Genomic DNA, 19,511 nt, shown 5'->3' with positions numbered 1-19,511 from the left:
GACGGGCCCCTGGCAAGTGTTAATCACCACCCGGACGGCTCTTCGTGTGGAGGGGAAACGGCACTGGCTGCACGCACACCACTGTAAGAAGGTCTCCTCGACCCTGGCCACGACAGAAAACATCGACAACCAAGAAGAGCTCCTGAACAAAGACCGACCGTCGCTAACCTGCTATCCAGATACCGAAGCACTTGAACTTTCAAAATTCTCTGATCCCACTGTGCCATCCAGAGAAGGGTATTTCCTGCGTCGAAAGGAGGGAGCTTCGGCTAAGTAGACCACGAACTAAGTTAAATCTCAGAACGGTGACCCAAAGCAACCAAGGGTTACCTGGAGAGAAGCTAAACTAAGTCTGTGGTTCTGCCCACTACCGAGCACCTTGAAGATGAAGATGATGGAAGCGCCAGATAAGAAGATGATGGAAGCGCCAAATGAGAAGATGATGAAGGCAACAGGAAATACCCACTACAGAGACCCAAGAACAGACAGACTCCACAGCTCAAAGACAATTGCACTCTTCATCACAATCCTTTTCTGCTTTCTCCTCATGACCACACTCTGGATTGTGGAAGAAAATGCACCTGCTCACGAAACATTCCTGACCACTGCTCAGCCTACCACCATGAAGGAACATTATCTGATTTCGCTCTCTCCTCAACTCAGAGAGAGGCGAAAGGAGTTTTGGAATAACTCTTTCGTACAGCTACTTCACCAGCACAATCTCGCCACCAATGCCACCAACTGTTGGATCTGTGGGTTGCTACCCCACGCCACTGGACACTCGATACCATTCATCCCTTCACCCTTCTCAGTTCATGGCTCCTGCCTTGCTTGGCTGATCCTCCTGCAAGAAAGCTATAAGGACAATGCCACCTCCAGCAAAACCGTAACGCATTTCTTCCACGGGGTCTGGCGAAACAAAACAAAGGCACACTTCTGCCCGCAGACCTCCAACGACTCAATCCACATGGACATCCCTGCTAAAGAACGAATTGAAATGCAGGTGTTCAACAATCCAACCAGACCCACCTTCTCCTACCTGCGGAAACGAACGGCTGCCACTCTGACTGTGGCCCTGTCAGTCATCAACGTCACAGGCCACATGTGCATAGAAGGACATGGGACACAGCTGGTGGGCCGCAGTGCTTGCAGTTTTACCAGAACTTTGGTCTCCACGGATCCACCTTCCTTTGTGTCGTCCCCAAACATGTATTTCGTCTGCGGCACAAAGGCCTACACCTGGCTCCCCAAAGGCTGGGGGGGCACTTGTTTCATCTCCTTCATCCTTCCTCCGACTTATGTGGCCCCAGCGAATCATCATAGACAAAAACGAGCCAAGGACATTGAGCAAGCCGACTCAACAGGAGCGCAGTTCCTTGATGCTATGAAGGGACTTGTTCCCCTCTGGGGCCCGATGGCAAACAGCCGTGCCATCCGACATCTGACTCAGGCAGTTGAGACAACAATGAACATCACAGCTGGTATCTTTGCTAACAACACCGCCGAGCTTCAAGCGGTCCGCTTGGTGGCCCTCCAGAACCGCCTTGTCCTAGATGTGGTTCTTGCGGACCGTGGTGGAGCATGCCGCATTATTGGGTCCAGCTGCTGTACATACATCCCGGACAACTCACCCTCAGTGTACAAAGCCATCGAACATCTTCACAGACTCTCTTCAGAAGTCCACCAGGATCAGGAAGAATGGTCGCTTGGTGGTTGGTTCTGGAACACCGTTAAGAACTGGGGCTGGAGACTGTTCACCATTATCCTGATTCCTGTAGTTGTAATATGCGGTCTATGCTTAGGAATTCAATGTCTGCCACCTCTGTGTTCACTATGTACAAATTGTATTTGCCCTAAGACTGTGGACTTTGGAAACGAACGCATGGGAGCATTATATGATGCCGAGGTTAGGAATTTGATGAAGATTGACATTGAGTAGGCAAGTCGGCTAGATATGTTGAAAAGGGAGGACTGTTAAAAGTTAGGCTGCAAACGTCAACATTATCGGCGCCATCTTGCTCTTCTTGAACCCATTCGTGCACGTAAGCGGCAGCCATTTTGAGCACCATGGCCTCCCTGCCCCTCGCTGATAGCCAGCGCGTCTCTCTCTCCCTCAACCTCGCCGGCATCCCCCCCCGCTCTCACATGCCTTGAGTCGTAAACCCCTCTTCAGCGCAGCTCTGTCCCGGAATCCCATCCTGTTCCCAGCGCGACACCTCCCTTCACTCCTTTCATGGTCCCAGGCCCTTTGATACAAACCCCCTTTCCTGCGCGCCCGTTTGTCTTCCTCGTTCCCAGGCCGCCACCTGGCCCTGCGGATACTGTTTATTGCCCCCCCCGTACAGTAGGAAGCTTCCCCCATTAAAGGGCCCTCGAATTGATCAAAGCCCCCACCCTATGATATCCGATCAACCCCACACATTCCGTGAATCGGCGGAATGTCCAGCTGCGCGATAATCATCACCTATTGTGACCGGGGTGGGGACTTCAACTGTAAATGTGTGTGGGAACGGGCCTGAAGGGGAGATTCCGAGGATGTCCTTTCATACTTCAAAGCATTGCAAGAATGTGTTACCTGCAATAAAATTCATAAACTTGTGTATAAGAGGCCAGGCCTCAGAGATGCGGTTAGAGCACCTCGTGACGATACTTGCTGTCCGAACTGATGTGTTCTCCTCCGGAGAGAATAAACCCTTGTTTCCTGCCTTCCAGTCTCCAGCGCCTGCCTCTTCATTGGTTAATATCTTGTGGGTTTAAGAGGCGACACCGCCGGGCAATACTTAAGGATCTTTTATACTGATTGGTAGCCTGACCTTTTTACAGTGAACAGGTCCTTTTTAACCTGTGTCACTGTAGTGAGGCCTACAGGCTCACTCACTTTTTAACATTCTGTTGCTATGTCCTTAACTCACCCTTGGCATACATCAGGTTCGTGTGAAGTGCTGCGTAGCATAGAAGGGGTGTATCTGTGCCGAGGGTGTGCACCTGGGCAGGGCGCAATACAGGAATAATGCAGTACTGAGTAGTGCATGCATGGTGTATGCATATGATGGAGGTGCTTGTTCCTGAGAGTGGTACTGTACCTGAAGGATGTAGTGCTGTGCAGGATGAGTTAATGTGCTGCGTGGATGTGTACCTATGAGTGGTAAAATACATAAAGGATGCAGTGCTTGCAGTGGACACTTGTAAGATGCAAGTTCTGGATATCTGTGTGCCTCGGAGTGGTATTGTGAAAGGAGGATACAATACTGTCACGTGAGTGTATGTTGTATTTATACACTGAGCATGGGTGTGCCTGTGAATGGTGCAATACATAGAGGGCCGTGGGTTCCATTTTCGGAGACCCAGTCGTGCATGTTAAAACATGGATTGGAGGTAGAGATCCCCCAGACTGATTTGTGTATTGCTGCATTCCTGTAAGCTGCGTAGGACTCAAACTGGGTAGGAGAGGACTTTGCCCCCCCTCCCATACACTTCAAAGGGAGCTCTTGAATTCAGCGAGAGGTCACAAGGAAGAGCCTGGGTACATCAACACCATATTAGCCAGTGGTGGCGCTACATAGATGACGTCTGGCTCCTGTGGCAGGGGAGCCAGACTGATCTGGTGGCTTTTCACAACTGGCTGAATGCCAGACATGCCGACATTTCATTTTCTATGGAGTCAAGCACAGCACAGATGACATTTTTAGATGTCACAATGATGGCCACAAATGAAGGATTAAAATCTTCCCTGTATAAAAAGGCCACGGATAAAAATACAATTTTGCACCACAAGAGTGCCCACCCCAGGAATCTAAAAGCTAACCTGCCATTTGGGCAACTACTCCGAATTAGACAGAATTGTTCTGAACTGAGTGAGTACGATGTCCATTCGAATGTATTCTGTGATGAAATGGTACAGAGGGGATACCCTAAAAAACTATTGAAACATTCGCGTAAGAGAGCTAGGTTCTCCCCCGTGAGCAATTGTTGGAAAAGAAACAAAAGAAAGAACTCGACAGGCTGGTGTGTGTCACGACCTTTGGCCCGGACACACACAAATTCAGGCAAACAATACTAAAGAATTGGCATCTCCTTGAGGGACTTGAATGTCCATTTCCACGCCCAATGTCCGCCTATAAGAAGAACCAAAGTATAGGCCAACAATTGGTGAGAGCAGATATAGGTACCACCAGAGTCCAAAATGACTTACGGAGTCAACTAAAAATGAAGCCACTGGAAGGACACCATAGATGTGGCAACTGTGTAGCCTGTGCCAGCACACTTGAGGGGAATGAGTTCCAGCATCTGGGCAATAAGTGGAAACACCAAGGTTTCACAACGTGCAAAACAAAAAATGTGGTAGTTTGCCCATGTAGTAAGATCTACATCGGCAAAACGAGCCAACAGGTGAACTTGAGAATTTGCCAACATAGGTCCAGGATAAAGAAAAAAGTGGTAACAGCACCCATGGTTGAACACTTCATCGAGAAAGGCCATAGCGAGAGCGACTTTAAATGGTCGGTTCTCTTTTCAACAAATCAGATGTACTTGACACAGAGAGGGTTTTGCTCCAGAAAGAAGCTTACCTCATCTTAAAATTCAATAGCACTGTCACCAGATTAAATAATTTGTCCGAAGTATCAAGATTATAAATACAATATGTTCAAATCAGGTGTCTAAAGGTGCTCTCTAAGCGAGCTGAATTGCCTTCATGATGTGACTCATAATGACCTTAGTACTACATGTCCCATAATTCCCACAAACACCACAAACATAAATGATGGTAAAATCCAAAATGGCCCCTCCACTTCAGCATTGAGTGAATCAGTGAAACACAGTCGGGAATTGAACAGGTACGCACGTAAAGATTTGAGCCTTTTTGAGGAATCCGCACTCTAGCGTGTATTCGCTTTAAAATAATTTCGCTTGCCATTGTTGCAGATATCGTATCTGGAAAATGTGGATGCGCATACAAACGCACTTAACAGGGGCGCGGCGCACGCCGCGCGGGCAGCGTTGAAAGGAGGTACCCAGCGGTAGGAGCACACGTCTCCAGTCAAGGTATGTCGTGCACTAGCCCCCCCCCGGTGTCACTGGTAGATGAGGGTGAGCACATACTGTGATTTTATGGAGTAACAGTAGTTTTTTAATATCAACAGACTCGAGGCAAATTGAACCCGTAAAAGAAACCGCTGCCATTGAGCCTTCCTGCTACAATAGACAGGTAGGAGATAAGCCGGCAGTCTGCCCTTTAGAACGATTTATGACACATGCTTAAGACATGACCACTGAAACGCTACCATTCCGTTTCCCTCCCTCAGGTTGAGACCCCGACCAGTAATTCAAAGGAAAGCGACAACAGAAATCGCAATCTCAGATTTTGGTTTTTCCAAAGTAAACCCAACAGGTATTCCCCAGTGTACATAAAATTAGCGGTGCGATCATTTAATTATCCATCACCAGAATAGAGTGCAGAAATAATAAAACATTGTATTGTTTCTTTGCATATTAATACAGATAAGTGACAGAGCCCTGATGACAGTCTAAAGATTGATCTCTTTGGACCAGAAACGCGTCGGCACACTGGAAGGAGCCATTTATAAACATTAACTGTTTTTAGAACCAAACCATCTCTCCTTCCCCCATTTTGACTTTGTCTCTTTTCCGTTTGTATAAATATCGATTTGATCGTTTATACACAGGATTGTTCTACTGAATGTTGTATATGTTTTGTATTATATGTAGAATGGTTGTGATTGTACAATATGATTGGATTTAATTTTGTGGTTTGTAAATATTGATGTATATATTCATTGTGAAGTAGTTGATGTACATATTTATGGTGAAGTAGCTGAATGTTCTGTTTTTCTTCTTTGCACAAAAGTATAAAAAACAAAAAATACTGAAGATATCAGGTACAAATAAAAGTACCAGGTCGAACAAAAGAAAGGTGTGTTTGTCCTATTGCTCCTAAATAACTGGCATCTTTTCAAAAATTACAAGTGGGTGGTGGCATTTTCGTGCTTTTTCTGATTTAAATAGGGTCCAGCCCCCCCACTCCTTACCCCAGGACCTAACTCCTTTTGTTTGTAAAAAGAATTCATATCTATAGCATAGAATAAATAGCAGTCCCTCCATTAACGGCGGCCGCCTGTGCCAGCTGCAGATGTCTGAAAAAGTGTCTTTAGAACAGCCTGCCCCACAGCTGCTTGGAGTGCACATCTACACAGTAGTGTTTAGTAAATGTGTGTGGGGTAGACCATGTGGCTGCTCTACAAATGTCTTCCAAAGGGATATTACCAAGGAAAGCCATAGAGGCCCCCAACTTGCGGGTGGAGTGGGCTCTGGGGGCGACCGTTAAAGTGCGCTTAGCCTTGTGATAGCAAATCTGAATACACTTAACGATCCACCTGGCTATACCTGCTTTGGAAATGGGGTTGCCTTTGTGCTGGGCTGAAAAGGCAACAAAGTTGTTGTGTCTTCCTAAAATCCTTTGTCCTATCGATGTAGTACATCAAAGCTTGTTTGACATCAAGAGTGTGGAGCATTCTTTCTGCCACTGTCTCTGGGTTTTGAAAGAACGCAGGCAGCTCAATGGTCTGATTGACATGGAACTGCGAAACCACTTGAGGAAAAAATGTAGGGTTAGTGCGCAGCACCACCCTGTTGGAGTGAATTTGTATGAATGGCTCCTGTACAGTGAGCGCCTGTAGCTCACTAACACGTCGCAGAGACGTAATGGCAATGAGAAATGCCACTTTCCATGTTAAGAACTGAATCTCACAGGAAAGTAGAGGCTCAAAAGGTGGGCCCATCAACCTGGTGAGGACCACATTGAGGTTCCACACAGGAGCTGGAGGGGTCCTGGGAGGGATGACCCGTTTAAGTCCTTCTAGGAAGGCTTTAATGGCAGGCACCCTGAAGACAGAGAGATGCTGCCTGTTTTGGAGATAAGCCGCTATGGCGGATAAGTGTATCCGAATGGAAGCATATGCTAGATTGCATTTGTAAAGATGTAACAAATATCGGATGATGTTGGGAATGGATGCATCTAGCGGGTTGATGTTGTGTTCAGTACAGTAAATGACAAACCGCTTCCATTTCGCTGCATAGCAGGCCCTGGTGGTGGGCTTTCTAGCCTCCCGTATGATATCCATGCATTCAGGAGGCAAGTCAAGGTAGCCAAACTCTAAGACTTCAGGAGCCAGATCGCCAGGTTGAGCTGTTGCGGGTCTGGATGCTGAATGTCGCCACGGCTCTGCGTCAAAAGCCTGGGTGTGAGGTGCAGCCTTTGATGCGGTACCACGGAGAGTTCTAGAAACGTGGTGTACCATGGTTGGCGTGCCCACGTTGGAGCAACCAGGATGAGTGTCATCGAGTGTTGCTTTAGCTTTCGTGCCACCAGCGGTATGAGAGGTGCTGGGGGAAAAGCGTACGCAAATCTGCCTGACCAGTTCATCCATATCGCATTGCCCTGCTACTGTGGGTGAGGGAACCTGGCGGCAAAGCTTTGGTATTTTGCGGTTTCCCTTGTGGCAAACAGGTCTATCTCTGGATGACCCCACTGCTGGAAGTACGAGCGGAGTACTGATCGATGTATCTCCCACTCGTGCATCTGGTGGCTGTACCTGCTGAGCAGATCCGCCATCTGATTGTCCTTGCCCGGGAGGTGTTCCGCCATGAGGAAGATGTTCCTCTGAATGGCCCACTTCCACATGCTCTGAGCCAGATGAGACAACTGCGGAGAGTGTGTACCTCCCTGCTTTTGAATGTAGTACATGGCCGTCATGTTGTCCGTCCGGATCAACACGACTTTGTTGCACAGATGTACTTTGAATGCCTTCAATGCCATGAAGATCGCCATCAGTTCTAGGTAGTTGATGTGCATCTTCTTCTGCTGCGTTGTCCATTGTCCCTGCACCGTGTAGTGGAGTACATGAGCTCCCCATCCCTGGAGAGATGCGTCTGTCGTCAGGATAATCTGTGGCACAGGCTCCTGGAACGGTCGGCCCTTGCAAAGGTTGTGTGGATTCCACCAATGCAGGGAGCTGTATGCCCGACCGGTCACCAACACTCGGTCGTTCAACTGTCCTTTATCCTGAGTCCACTGATGAGCCAAGCATTCTTGGAGCAGACGCATATGTAGCCTCGCGTGCGGGACTATGAAGATGCAGGAGGCCATCATGCCTATCAACTGCATGAACACTCTTGCCGGAAGCGAGTGTTGCGGTCTGAACTTTTGGATCAGTGACTGAATGCTGTCGACCCTCACAGAATTCGGCTGAGCTGTGGCTGCCAGAGTATCGATCGTCGCACCCAGATATTGCCGCACATGGGCTGGCTGAAGGTGCGACTTGGGATAATTCAGTGAGAATCCCAGATCGTGAAGGAGGTGAATGGTGTGGGACATGCTGGCGGGGCACTGCTGGGCCGACTTTGCTTGGACAAGCCAGTCGTCCAGATAAGGGTAAACGTGGACGTTCTGCCTCCTGAGGTGCGCAGCTACTGTCGCCAGACATTTTGTGAACACCCTGGGCGCTGTGGTCACCCCGAAAGGCTAGACCTTGAACTGATAATGCCGACCCTGAATAGTGAACCTGAGGTATTTTCTGTGTGATGGATGCAGTGGAATGTGGAAATAGGCATCCTTGAGATCCAAGGTTGCGAGGAAGTCTCCCTGATTGAGCAACGTGAGAACCTGCTGCAGTGTGAGCATATGAAAGTGTTCTGATAGAATGTACTGATTCAGGGGTCTGAGGTCCAGTATGGGTCTGAGGGATCCGTCCTTTTTTGGGATTAAGAAGTACAGGGAGTACACTCCCGTGCCTTCTTCCTCCACTGGCACGAGCTCGATTGCCCCTTTTTGCAGCATGACTAGTACCTCCTGCTGCAATAAGTGCAAATGCTCTGTGGACATAGGACGGTGTTTTGGTGGCATGTTGGGTGGAGTGGATGTTAACTCCAGACAATAACCGAACTGGATAAGTTTCCTGACCCACCTGTCTGTGGTGATGGATTTCCAGACGGGCAGGAACTGCTGGAGTCTCCCCCCGACAGGTGTAGTATGGTCGGGGGGCAGTGACAGGGCGTCACTGTTTACCGGTGGCGGAGGAGCGGGAGTTGTTGTTTCCACGACCCCTGCCCTTGGTGCTGTTGCCCCGATAGCCGCCTCTACTTTGCTTGGTGTAAAAGGACTGCGCCCCACCTTTATTGTATTGCGTTTGCTGGGACATCTGGCCTCTGGAAACACCTCTATTGCTTGAGCGACGAAAAGTGCTTCCCAGAAACTGCTGGGAATGGAGAGCCCCCATGGATTTTGCAGTTTCGGTATCCTTTTTTATCTTCTAAGGTGGTATCCACCTCAGGACCAAATAACCGGTCTGGGTTTACTGGCTGCTTGAGGATGGTAGTTTGTATCTCCAGCTTGAAACTGGAGATTCTGAGCCAGGCCTGACGTCTCAACATGACACTGGTGTTAATGGCTCTGGCCGCGGTGTCCGCCACGTCCAGTGCACACTTAATCGAAGCGTTGGAGATAAGCTTCCCTTCCTGAATAAGCATCTCAGCTGCCTCTTTATACTGATCTGGAAGATGTTGTAACACGGTCTCTAGTGTGTCATAGTGGGCCCTGTCATATGTGGCCAGGAGCGCCTGAGTGTTAGAGATACACCAGATATTGGCCGCTTGAGCCACCACCCTCTTCCCTGATGCCTCCAGCACTTTAGATTCCTTGTCTGGGTGAGGAGCATCACCAGTGGTCTGAGAGTTCGCCCTCTTCCGGGCATTAGAAACGACCGGAGAGTCCAATGGCAACTGGCCTTTGATGTAGGTGGGGTCGCCAGGCACCGGCCTATATTTTTTCTCAATCCTAGGGTTGACCACCCTGGCCCGTGTGGGTTCCTTAGAAATGTCTGCAGCATGTTTGAGAACCCCTTTCAGCATGGGGAGAGTCTTGACAGTCTTTTCTGCTGTGGAAAAAGTATCAAAAAGGAAGTCCACTTCGATAGGGTCAGTGTGGAGCTCCACGTCGTGGTTTTTTGCCGCCCTCTCAATGAGAGCATTAAATGCAGCCGAATCCTCAGTAAGAGAGGTCTTGACAGGGTACACCTGAGGGTCCTGGGCAGTTTGCTGATCCCCTGGGTCACCTGCATCAGCCCATGAGTCGTGGGGATCCTCAGGATCAGTGTTGGCAGGAAAGCTATACTCCTCGTCATCACCATCTCCACCCTCCACATCCGAATAAGTGGGTGAGGGTGTAGCCACTCGTGGAGTCCGTGGAAGAAGAGGCTCCACCAGAACTGGGGATTCCGCAGCAGGCTTTTTGCGCTTTAAAGGAATCGTGTAGGACTCCAAAGGCTGGGTTGCCGTGATCTTCCTCTTGTAGAGGGTGAGTTTCCCAGTGTTGGCGTCGATATAGTGTTCCGACTGCTCCTCCACCGAGGGTTGTCGAGGTTTCAAGCTCCCAAGCGGCTGAGAAGGCTTCGGCGCCGTAGACACAGGTACGGGCGCTTCGGTGCCCGACCGTGGAGAGAAGGCCTTTGGTGCTACCTTCGGCGGCAACGTAAACAGGAGTGGCGTCGAAGACTTTGGCGTTGTGGCAGCTGGCTTCGCGGCGGAAGCATCCTTCGGTGCGGACGCGGAAGCCTTGTTCCTGATGCGTTGAAGAGAATCCGACACCTGCTTCGTAAAGGAAGCGGACGGTTTCGTCGATCCGACAGACGTCTTCGGTCCACCAGCGAGTGAAGACTCGAGCGTCGATGCCTTGTTTTTATCCGGTACAGGATCAGCCTTTTTCGGCACGCTGTGTCCTCCTTCCGTGCCGACGGCCTTCTGCGCCGACGGTTTCGTGCCGGTGACCTTGACTACGGGGTGCGGGGCCCCAGTCTTCGGTTCGACGCCCTTTGCCGATTTTGGGTCGACGGCCTTGACCGACTTTGACTCGGCACCCTTGACCGACTTTGGATCGGCGCCCTTGGTCGACTTTCCCGGGTCGACAGCCTTCTTCGGCTTCGGCTGCCCCGACGTGTCTGAAGACGAGGAGGCGGCCGGAGGGACAGACGTCTTCTGTTTCGATGGAGTCTCAATTACTTTCGCTTTTGTCGACACCGAAGGTTTCGGTTTCGGTTTGACCAACGTCGGCTCCGCAGAAGTGTCCGTAGCCGGGCCCGTAGGCGAGGCCGTGGATCTGGGTGGAAGGTCTTGGGTAAGGCCGTGTGGCGATCCCTCGACCTGAGCCATAGTAATTGTTCGTACGGGGCTTAGCTCTTCACACAAGCTATCTTCCGTGGCCCCGTAGGCCTCATTGTCGTCTCCTACCTCGTCGACGACTTCTCCTGCCTCGACCACCTCGACGTCCGCGTCGTATCCGTAGTCGACCTCCTCCGCCGGAGGGGAAACTTGCAGATGAACTCCTTGCTCGCCTGCTTCTTCTCTGTCGAAGATGTCTATCGGTGCCGGGGCCGACTGCCTTGGCTTCATCGTGGTCCGGCGACAGGCACTTGTTGCACACAGGGTGGACGTCGATGTGTGGGTACTTAGATCCGCACACAGGACATTTCTTGAACGGACTCCGTTCCATGATGTCGTCGAAAGTCTTGCTGCGTCGACTGGGCCCCGAGTACCGAAGAGCCACGCGACTCCTCTGGACGTCCGACTCGGAAACTGAGCCGGAACAGAGCTGGGACCGAACGCAAACAATACTGACGGTATAGGATAAGGCCTTCGGGCCTTAATAAAAGTCTATATCTATTCCGAACTGGAGATGTCGAATATACATCCGAACCCAATGGCGGAAAAAAACCATCTGGGGATGGAGTCGATGCCCATGCGCGCTGTAGCCCAGGGGAGGAGCCACCTATCTCGTGATACTTCGAAGACTCTTCCAGGACAACAATGTGCAATCATCCGGACCCAACACTAGGCGGCGATCTATGCTATAGATATGAATTCAGCAGCCCACATGCCTCGAACCTGCTGATGCATCGATCGGGTAGTTGCCCATGTGCAGGGCTGAGTCGATTACCCCCCTGTGCTAGGATGAGGCCATCGTGAAGATAGCCATGTGAATAACCGCCGTGCGGTAAGTGTTGAAGCCTTGTGCGGTAGTGGCACAATGACTATGCATGCCAGGAGGAGCCACCGGGGGAAAGACTGCAGTGCGGTGCGGTAAAGGCAGAAGCTTTGTGTTGTAGCGGCGCTATGAAAATGTATGCCAGGAGGGGCCGCTGTAGATAACTTCACTGCGTTGATTGGGCCGGAGCATGTGGACAGAGTTGCGGTGACCCCGTATGCTGAAGGGGATCACCAGGAGCAGCAAGGACTGCAACTTGTTCTTTCTTCCCTGCCAGAACAGTGAGGGCGCCATGGGAGCACTCGTGCACCTTCACCTGGGCAAGGGATTCAAGACAGGATCATCATAGCCACCCCCCCCCATCAGGAGCTGAAGGAACACTTACCCGCAGGAGGATCTGCAGGATGCTGCTGGTCACTTCAGGAGCATAACTGTGAGAATATGCACCCGATGAGTGCAGCCAACTGAGCCACGTGCATACAACTTACCCGACCTTGCATGCAGCTGCTGAGAGTGCCAGCAAACAGAGCAAACTCCGAAACGTAAGACACTCCACCCCAGGGAAATATGCTGCCAATTTGAGCGTGTTTATGCTGGAACACTATTGACTTTAAATCAGAGTCGCAGTGGACTCTTGAGACTTGGACTACTAATGGGGCATACCTTGGATGTTACCAATAGGGAATGGACCCAGTAAGACCAGCTTGCACTGTGGCCCACTGAAAGGTGGACTTACAATGGTTGCTCTAAATTACTTGTTACCAGATTACATTTATGTTCACTCGTATGGTGTAAATATATATGGGGCTATTGTAAAAGCACAATTTAGTAAGCTGGATGTTTGCTGCCCATTGTAAAAATATGGGCACATCTTTAGATCTAACCAAGAGACAAGCATTATTGCCTCACCAGTTGCATGTAGAAAAAAAAATCAAACATATATACACAGATACTCTTCATGTATTGCTGTGCTCAACCGTCATTCACATAATTATTCCACTCAACACAGCTTACAGCATGGTGAAAGTGGTCAGTCAACTTTAATCACAGGTGGTCTTACACCGGGAACCATGGGCTTTTGCCTGTGCACATGTGCCTCAAAAGAAGTGCACTCTTCAGTGCCATGGCTTATTGGACAATGTTAACTTACCAATGCTTTTTTCCTTTCTATTCTTTATTCTTTCTATTTTTTGTCATGCTTGTGCATTTAAATTAGGTCTTGAGGCCACAGTAATAGTACCTTTTCTTCGTGCCAATCAGACATTTTTTCCTTTGATTAGCATCAAACTAAAAACGGTTTCTATACACTTTCCTGCTAGGCAGCACCTGTACTGCTTTATTAAAATTATATTAGATGGTCATTTTTAAAATTTTAAATTGCCGACTTCAAGCATTCGGCCAACACCTTCAGACATTTTTTATTTCCTGTTTTCTTCACTGCACCTGCTTGCCACAAACAGGCCTAGCGACTTTGCCAATGCTGTCACGGTGGGATTCGATATTCACACTATATTGATATGTCACTCCTGGAAAGATGTTGTGATTCATTTTTTTTAATGTATTGCTTTTTGTGCACACAAGTGGTGGTCAACTATCATGCTGCTTCACAGATCCAAACTGATATTGCAAATATGGGAGGTACTCGAATTACCTAATCCATTAAATGTTAAATGTTAAATGTTGTATACTTGTAAAGCGCACAGCTGCCCCAGCAAAGGGGCGTCCCGGCGCTGTATACCACTGGGGAACTCGTCCTGGCTTTTCCCTGTGACATGGTCCCTACTGGGAATCCCCAAGGTGGAGCCAGGCATCCCCGGCGTTGATGGGGCCGTTGTGGAGATTAGGCAAGCTAATGCCCAGAGTTGCCGAGTGGGACCCCAGGTTAGAGTAGGCACCGAGGCGAGAATCGTCGAGTCCGCTGACCCTGGTCTACGACCCTGCCGCGTCGGGAATTGAACCCTGGTCCCGGGCCGACTTCTGCTCCCGGGTCTGCCGCCTCTAACCAGTGAGCCACACCACTCCACGTTACTATTGTACAGCCGTGGATATCTCAGAATTAAAGCCCAGAAGGTTTAAAATACTTAGGAGGAGGATTAGCATTAAATCATACACATAAAGGTTTGAAGTTAATTGGCCTGTTTTTAAAGTAGTAGAAAAAAAAAAGAAAAAAGTGCATATCTGGAGTCTTTTTCCATCTGCTTAACTTAGCCAAGATCATTGCTTTGCACAAGAGGGTAGAGGACCTTCAGGCAACACCGCAGAAATGTGTAGTAAGCATATGCTTCAATCTGACCCACCTGATGCCACCCATCATCAAATTTGTGAGAGCCTGTATCACCCATTTTTCAGCCTTGGGGATGAGTGAGGGATCTTACCCTATAACCCTAGGTCTTAAGCTGTGTCCCATTGCAGGTGGATGATCGCACTTACTTCAGAACAGTTTGAACCAATCTCTCTGGTCCAGAGAAATTGTGGCTCATTGATGTGACTAAGATGTAACCAATCATCCATGCTGGAGTTGGGAATAAGAACCTGTTGGTCTAGTAGGTGCTCCTCCAGTTCTGTTGTGCTAGACATCTGGACTTCTCAACCGTGAAAGCCTTTTAAAGGAAAAGGTGCACCCAGCAGGTCTACTGTTTTATTTATTTATTTTATTTGAAAAGTTGTATATAGCGCTGGCTACACCCAGAGGTATCAGAGCGCTTTACATGAGTAGGTAGAATTGCTTCAAAACATAGTTACATAATAACAACAGTTTCAAGTACGTCGGGAGGTCATCAAAAAGGTTTAGAAAAGAGCTTCTATCACAGTGTGCAGTGCTTAGTTACCAGCAATAATAGGAACAATCCCAAACCTCCGCTATGTGTGAAACCCTTAGCACTCTCTCAGAGGGGTATCTGAGACTCAAGGGCATAAATGCAGGATCCCTCCCCAACAAGGGAAGAAGGAGTGCTTCGGCAAGGGGCACCTAAGAGGAGGCCAATAAAGGCCCTTTTCCGCTACGTGTGAATCCCTGGACACTGTGGACTCTCTCGGAGGGGAACCTGAGTCTCCGGGGCAAAAATGCTAGATCCCTCCCCAAACAAGGGTAGAGGGAGTGCTTTGGCAAGGGGTACGTTCATACCAATAATCCCCTTGTGTGAACTGCAACACTGGAGACCAGCGGAAGCAGTAACGGTTGTCTCATTGAACTGGGTCACCAACTAATGGAGTGCTGCAAACTAGGCACAAACTTTAAAACAATCCATTCATGCCACAAAGTCCATGATTTTTCTGTGGATGGGAATACAAATTATCTTCTGTGTGTCTAAGACTGTGTAAGCATTTTGGTGCTTGGCAACATTTTTATATAATAAACCTGGGTTCAAACCCACTGACGTGTTACACTTTGCACTTGAGTCATTGAGAAGAGGCATTGTAGTATACCAGGTACTTTTCTCAAATTGAATGGGGACAGTTCAAGCCACAGAGAAGGAACCAGGACAGACTGTATGCAAAGAAAGCTCAGAAATCAGTTTCTCCCGCATGTGATAACATTGTCGAGGAAAGATCATGATGTTAAGAATGTAGCGCCTCAATGTTCATGTGCTACTAAACTCTTTGGTGTCGTATGTAAGCCACAATTTGGCAACGGCCTACTGATTTAGTGTCCATTATTTTAACAGTCCTAAATTTCCTGAAACTGAACAAATGTATTAATACTAAAATATACAGATATGACTAAACATTTAGTTTGTGTGCAATTACTGTCTCTGCGTTCTAAACTATTACCCTGGAAAACAACAGTACCCTCCCATTAATACTGCCCATTAACAAGTGAGGGCCTTATGTTGGCTGGCAAACGGAGTTGATTATTAGTTTCAGACTTTAGAAGACATGTAATAACAATGGAAATCGAAAACACTTGTGGCAGGCCAGTTATGAGATGGCCTATGCACAACATTTCGCAGAAAAAGTGGTGCTGAGATAAAAGAGTTGGTGAGCTGCAGAATGAACGCTCAGGCCAAAGCAATATGTACGCTGGACTTTGCACAGACCAGCTCACAAGCAGAATTCTTCTTGATAGATTGGTCCAAAAGGACATTGTGATGGGGTCGGCGGCAGTCAGGGGTCCACATAACCTGACCAATTAGAGACCCTGTGCTTGTCCTTGTAACCATTGCAGTTTCTTAGGATTAAGTGCCTCGAGCAGGAAATGTATATAAACATGGTAAGACAAGATGATAACGCTAGTGAGTTTCAATGAATGATGCTTGTGTGCAGCAACAGAATGAAAGGGTTGGGAAACTGAGTAGGAACAGGATAGACAAGCTTTGTAGAGAATGCCTCCCTGTTAGCTTTGAAAAAGAAGGTGTCCACACTGGAAGGATGAAGACAACCCAACTGCACCTCTAGCCACTCTTACGCTAAGGGTACCAAGGATCTGCTAGGGAAATGTCCTAGTGTGAGAAATGCAGAAACAGTGTGGAGAAGTGAATTCACAGAGTCTTCAAAACTGCGTGGAGGAGTGAATTTACTGAATCTTTATTGAACTGAGGAAGAGTTACCAAGTAGAGTAGAATAGCAATAAAGATACCGTCATCAGGAGGTCTGGATATAGAACCGCTTGAAACCACAATAATTTTAAGAATGGAAGGGAGTCAGGGATTCCCAAAAAGGATAGAAAGAGAAGGATAAGCACCAAGACAAACCCATTGGGAGGCACCTTCCAGCAGTACGTCCAAAAGGCTTTTTTTCTAGGGACAGAAGCCCAAGATGAATGTGACCTTCCACTAAGGTCAGAAAATGAAAAAGGCAAGAATGCATAGAGTAAGTACAAAGTTGGTTGCTTTAAGTATGGGGAAAAGGGGCGAATAAAGCAAGATTGCCCTGGATGAAGAACCTCAACTCCACAGATTGCCGAGCCTGCTTTGCCAGACAGACAAGATGCACGCCAGTGTCCTTAAGGTGGCAGGGGCCTTTTCACTGAATGTGTGGGAGATAGATCCGAATGTCCATTCGAAGGTGCCAACAACAATCTGTATACAGATTGCAAAAAAAGAAATGGCTGCTCTCTGGGGTATCTGAGCAAGCATTACCATATCTGACCATGTGTTTGTGGACTCCAAGAGATACCTCAGTAGTGCAGAAAACCACAGGATCAAAGAGACCATAGATGGGTAGGATTTTCATTATGGCAATGCACAGGCATAACTGACAGCTGGAAACAGAATTGAGACAGGTATGGAAGGTGTCAATACAGAGTTCAGCATGGACTGCCTGCTGGGGAAAGACATCTGGATTGATTTTTAAATCACCCAGTTGGGAGGTTATCTGGAAAATAGTATTTTTTTTTTAACTGGTAAAGTTGGGAATGGATTATTAGGCTTCCCGTTATATAGCTAAATTATATTTTCTTACGTGCTTGAATTTTGAGAAATATACAATAGCAGCATTTCCCACAGCTATACAATTTTGTCTACCTTTATTGTAATGGTAAAGTAAAGCTACTAATGGCATTTTGATTATCATGAAAATTTAAGAAAACAACTATATATGTGCTTCCACTGATTTTGCTGGTGTTAAATCCGAGTAAGTTTCTCACTTCTCGGGAGAGCTCACAAAAAAAGTTTCAGAAAAGAAACTGCCAGTCCTTACTGAGCAAGAATAATCCGCACGATATGTGCTGAAGTATTCCAGCAATACTGCAAATCTAATTAAAACTGCACACTATCCCAAGAACGCCAGGCTGTCTCCGATTATTCCATTCTTTTTTTATATAATGTGAGGTACTTAAAATAACATATGTAACGCCAAGAACATGCAAGGTGCTCTACAGAAAACATTGTGTTCATTGCAACAGGAGCACCTCAAACAAAAGATAATGCAAGTGTAACAGTAATGAGAGTGGTGGGGGAGTGATGGACACCAGATTATACAAACTGAAAAGTGAGGGGGGTTAGAACACGAAATCACGGGAAATACTAGGCATCAGACAGTACAGTTTCACTTCACACTGTTACTCCACTTTAAACATTTATATAATCTGAAAAAACTCAATAGGCCGCGATTCCCGAGAATCACATTATTTACATTCAACTGCCAAGGTCCGGATTAGATCCCAGATAGCTTATCCGGGTCAGCAAGGCATCGATGATCATAATGCACGGTCTGTTATTATATGATAGTGCTCTTCTACCATACTCTCTGTTCATCTAGGTTGATTCGGTGCAAAAGGATGTAAGCATGCCAGCGCCAAGACGCCTTTTTGGTATTAGTGCGCCTTATAAAACCCTAAAAACATATACCATAACTAGACCACAATGTCGCAATGGATGCAAACGTACACATTACGGGGACTATACCCTGATGGCCAGGCCTACATTCAACTATATGATGCTTTCAACACAGCTCAATGCTGGTACATGTTAGTGGCATCTGCAAAGTTTCATTTAGGTTTCTGTTTTTCTCATTTTCAATTTTGCAGAAAATGGTTTGAAATCTAGGCCTTTCATTGAGCCTCACGTCACCACATTGTTCATTTCACACTCTTCAGGCTACACTGTTCATCCGTCTACCTAACCTGGCAGTTGCCAAGGCACTATACTTGTATCTGTTCTCTATGGTGATAAATCTTCAGTGGAAAGGTGATGAGGTAACTACTTTCACAGTACTCTTACCAGCTGCACCTCTCCAAAAGCACCTCTTCCAATAACTTTGACGATGTCGTAGTCTTCTGCTTTCATCTGCAATTCCCGGACTTTCCCCACAACTTTCTCATCTAAGAAAAGCAATTGAAACATTTTTGTTAATGTCAAATGGAGACAGGATACTTCAATCTGTGCGCTTTAACATGAATACATTTAAATAATGTTAACTATTACCCACATAGGAATGAATGGTCACTATCAAAAGCTAAGGGGAAGCACTTAGTTGCTAAAACCTATAGATTCCTTATGCTTCAAAGGATCCCTCGCAAAACAGGCCAACAAGGATGGGAGGCTGAGCTGGGGAGAACGCGGGTGGACGGATAAGGAATTTACTCTAGCCCAAGAACGAGCACATCCATTCTCAGCCATTAAAGAAACTATAACTTATGTTGCCTCCTACTGGTATAACGCCCAGTAGAATGAATACACTGCTGGGACTGGTGCAAAAGCGGGGACTGCTAAAGGGAGTGTGAGATCCCTGGTAGCTCCCTTATACATTTGCGGTGATATGGCCTTAGAGTTAAAAGATACTGAGGGGAGGTTTGGGATGATACTGATCTGATGACTAACATCTCCCCGATTAGATTTCCGACACATTTCATTCTATGTGTAGCTGATCGGCTCTCATACCCCCAGTGATCCCAGAGAGGTCCTTTGATTGCCTTGCTATTATATGCCGCTAAGCAAGCGGTCCTGGGACTGTGGAGTAAGGGAAAGTCTACCCAGTCAGAGTATGGCTTTATTGAGTCTGGGAACTGATGCGTATGGAG

General features: G+C 47.6%; 1 protein-coding gene across 2 annotated transcripts in view; it reads right to left on the bottom strand.

The window, feature by feature from the left end:
* Window positions 1–19,511, bottom strand: part of ROCK2 (Rho associated coiled-coil containing protein kinase 2) — a 663,375-nt gene that overhangs the window by 328,836 nt on the left and 315,028 nt on the right. For both annotated transcript variants that reach the window (XM_078647798.1, XM_078647799.1), the window contains exon 3: window positions 18,712–18,812. In XM_078647798.1, the coding sequence (XP_078503924.1) occupies window positions 18,712–18,812 (101 nt within the window). The remainder of the gene's footprint in view (window positions 1–18,711; window positions 18,813–19,511) is intronic.

Source organism: Lissotriton helveticus, chromosome 6 (assembly GCF_964261635.1).
Source record: "Lissotriton helveticus chromosome 6, aLisHel1.1, whole genome shotgun sequence".
NCBI lineage: Eukaryota > Metazoa > Chordata > Amphibia > Caudata > Salamandridae > Lissotriton > Lissotriton helveticus.
Note: the sequence above shows the minus strand (reverse complement) of the source record. Positions and strands in the feature narration are given on the sequence as shown.